We start from the raw sequence: 2,491 nt of genomic DNA on the forward strand, positions 1-2,491 counted from the left end.
AATGTACAACAGAAATCTGTAAGACATCATCAAAAAATAAAATGGCAGAATCATTCACAATGGAAAAAAAAAACAAATTTATAACCACATGCTAATAATACTTTCCGGTTTCCATGATAAGTAGTTTGCTTTCATCTAAATTATTTTTAAAAAAAATGGAGTGTGTATCTTTAATTTGTCGTAGCTATCAATTAATGGATCTTTCTGCTGAAATTAAGATTTTTGAAAGAAATTCTGGATGTGATTTGCCCTTAGTGCCAACTATAACGTCTTGTGTTCTATTCAGTTACAGAGTGGAATAATAGACTAAAGAAGATACCTGGCATGCAAAAAGGACTGCCGTCATGTGAACTTTGACACTTAATTACCAGAATTTGTAAAATAACCTCACATCTACATCTAATTCATGTAACCATGAATTTGTTGCATGTACAAATAACCACCACATTTATGCTTCGTTTGTTAAACTCTAACTTCAAGTTACACAGGCTTACACAAACCAGCCAAGATATATACTGATAGACCATGACATCATCTAAAGCTTTGAAACCAGAACATGCCGAAAATTTTAATGTGTATATATACAGTAGAGGATTAGAGGCTAGCTTTGGTACCTTCTTCATCCTAATCATGTTGATAGTATCTTCTAACTGATGATGGTTCCAATTGAAGAGCACATTCTCACCAAACCTATGGATTGTCATTGACAGCAAACCCAAGTTCAAGGGTTATACACTGCCTTCAAAAGATACATTTCCCATCGTCTGAAAGGAGAATCCAATATTATTTAAAGTCAGCTAATTTATCCATTCCATACAACACAGAACATCAACTTCTACCAACACTTCTCCAATATGGAGGGGCTGGATATTGCCTAGCACTTTTACATATATATATATATATATATAGAGAGAGAGAGAGAGAGAGAGAGAGAGATCAACGACAATAGTCTGAAAGTAAGTGTACAGATAGGTACAATCCCACATCAATTCAAATTCCAAAATCACTGAAATAACTAGAAATAGTAGAAACACTTCCACAATTGAAAATTTTCTCTGCAATATAAAGTAAATATAAATTTACAAGCTGTGAACAGTAAATAGATAGATAACCGCAATAATCTGCAAGTTCATGAATAATAAAGCATTGAACATACAGTTTCTGAGATGGCTCAGAGAAAATAACAATCTTCAACATTGATAACAGTAACAATTTGCCATAAAACCACAATAATGCAGAAGAACACATAAAGGGCCCACTGACTGCACTTGCTGCTCCACACCATAACCAAGACTCCAGATCAACAAAGAAAGCTCAGGATAATCAGAACAACAGTGAACAGAGTACCAAAAGTGCTGTAGCACAAAACCAAACAGTGATGGTGCAAACACAAAGTAGCAAAAATACCAACAAGAAGTTTACTTTATAGAGGTCACTTTGCATCCCTTGCACAACAAAAGCTCAAAAAAGCAAGGAAAAAGAGCATTCCATGATTTCCATCCATCAACCATAGCTGATACCTCACCCCCATCACACATCAAAGGCTCATTTCCATGCAAAAAGCAAAAAGCAAAAAGAGTGCAAACAAAAACCTCCATTTTTCCACCCCTGCTGCTATCCACTAAAGCTCCTCAGTGGGATTCTCAGAAGAATAGTGATTGCGCTTCTTGGAAGAACCCTTACAGTACTGAACGGGGTACTTGCGCGCATTGATCTCCATCTTCCTGAGCGCCGCCACACCAAGATCAACCCCACAAATATCAGCAAGCCTGACCAAATAAAGCAGCACATCCGAAAGCTCCTCACCCAAATGCTCCTTCTCCTTCTCATCCCACCCAGGCAACCCTCTTGGCACCTCACCCCGCCATTGAAAAATCTCAGAGAGCTCCCCAACCTCCCCAACCTTGAAGAAAAAACCATTAAATCGCTTAAAATCAAGAGGGAAGCAAAGAAGAGGCATACCAGAGCAAGAAGTAGGTTCCTGGGGCTGTGAAACTGGTCCCAGTCGCGCTCCATAGCGAAGTCCGCCATCTTGTTCGTGAGATCTCGGAGAGTGATGGCTGGTTCTCCATCGACCATGGGGACGATGGCGGAGGAGTTGTTGCTGTTGTTCTCTTTCATTCCTTCGGCGTTCGCCTCTTGCTCTGCAGTTCTTGTGCTCTTTATAATAAATAATTAATATATTAATTATTTATTATTTATTATTTATTTGGAAAATAGTAATAAATAATTTGTTCATGTACCCTGACAAAATTAGAAATTAGATGTGTATATTTAGAATTTTTGTTTTTTATATATATATATATATATATATATATATATATATTAATATATGATATGTTTAAATTGTCCTTGATTTGTGGCTTGTTGTCTGGATTTTATAACAAATGTTTATTTTAATTTCAACATTTGAGGAAAATATTATGTAGTTCTACCCCGGGGAAGGTACCATTGGCATTATGGGTGAGTGCTGGTTTTACTGCGGAATTAA

The 2,491-nt window shown here is 36.8% G+C and overlaps 1 protein-coding gene across 1 annotated transcript; it reads right to left on the reverse strand.

Annotated features, from left to right (window-relative positions):
- Positions 1-1,404: 1,404 nt before the first annotated feature.
- LOC120270683 (dCTP pyrophosphatase 1-like) lies at positions 1,405-2,137 on the reverse strand. Its single transcript, XM_039277752.1, has 2 exons — positions 1,963-2,137; positions 1,405-1,903 (listed from the first exon to the last, which is right to left on the reverse strand). Exons 1-2 carry the CDS (start codon positions 2,119-2,121, stop codon positions 1,622-1,624), a joined length of 441 nt encoding a protein of 146 aa, XP_039133686.1. The 5' UTR covers positions 2,122-2,137; the 3' UTR covers positions 1,405-1,621.
- Between the last annotated feature and the right edge of the window lie 354 nt (positions 2,138-2,491).

This window comes from Dioscorea cayenensis, chromosome 10 (assembly GCF_009730915.1).
Source record: "Dioscorea cayenensis subsp. rotundata cultivar TDr96_F1 chromosome 10, TDr96_F1_v2_PseudoChromosome.rev07_lg8_w22 25.fasta, whole genome shotgun sequence".
Lineage (NCBI taxonomy): Eukaryota > Viridiplantae > Streptophyta > Magnoliopsida > Dioscoreales > Dioscoreaceae > Dioscorea > Dioscorea cayenensis.

Coding starts and splice junctions, on each gene's coding strand:
- LOC120270683 (XM_039277752.1), bottom strand. CDS start 2,121: ATGAAAGAGAACAACAGCAACAACTCCTCCGCCATCGTCCCCATGGTC. Junction 1,904..1,962: donor GGAACCTACTTCTTGCTCTG/GTATGCCTCTTC, acceptor TTTTTCTTCAAG/GTTGGGGAGGTTGGGGAGCT.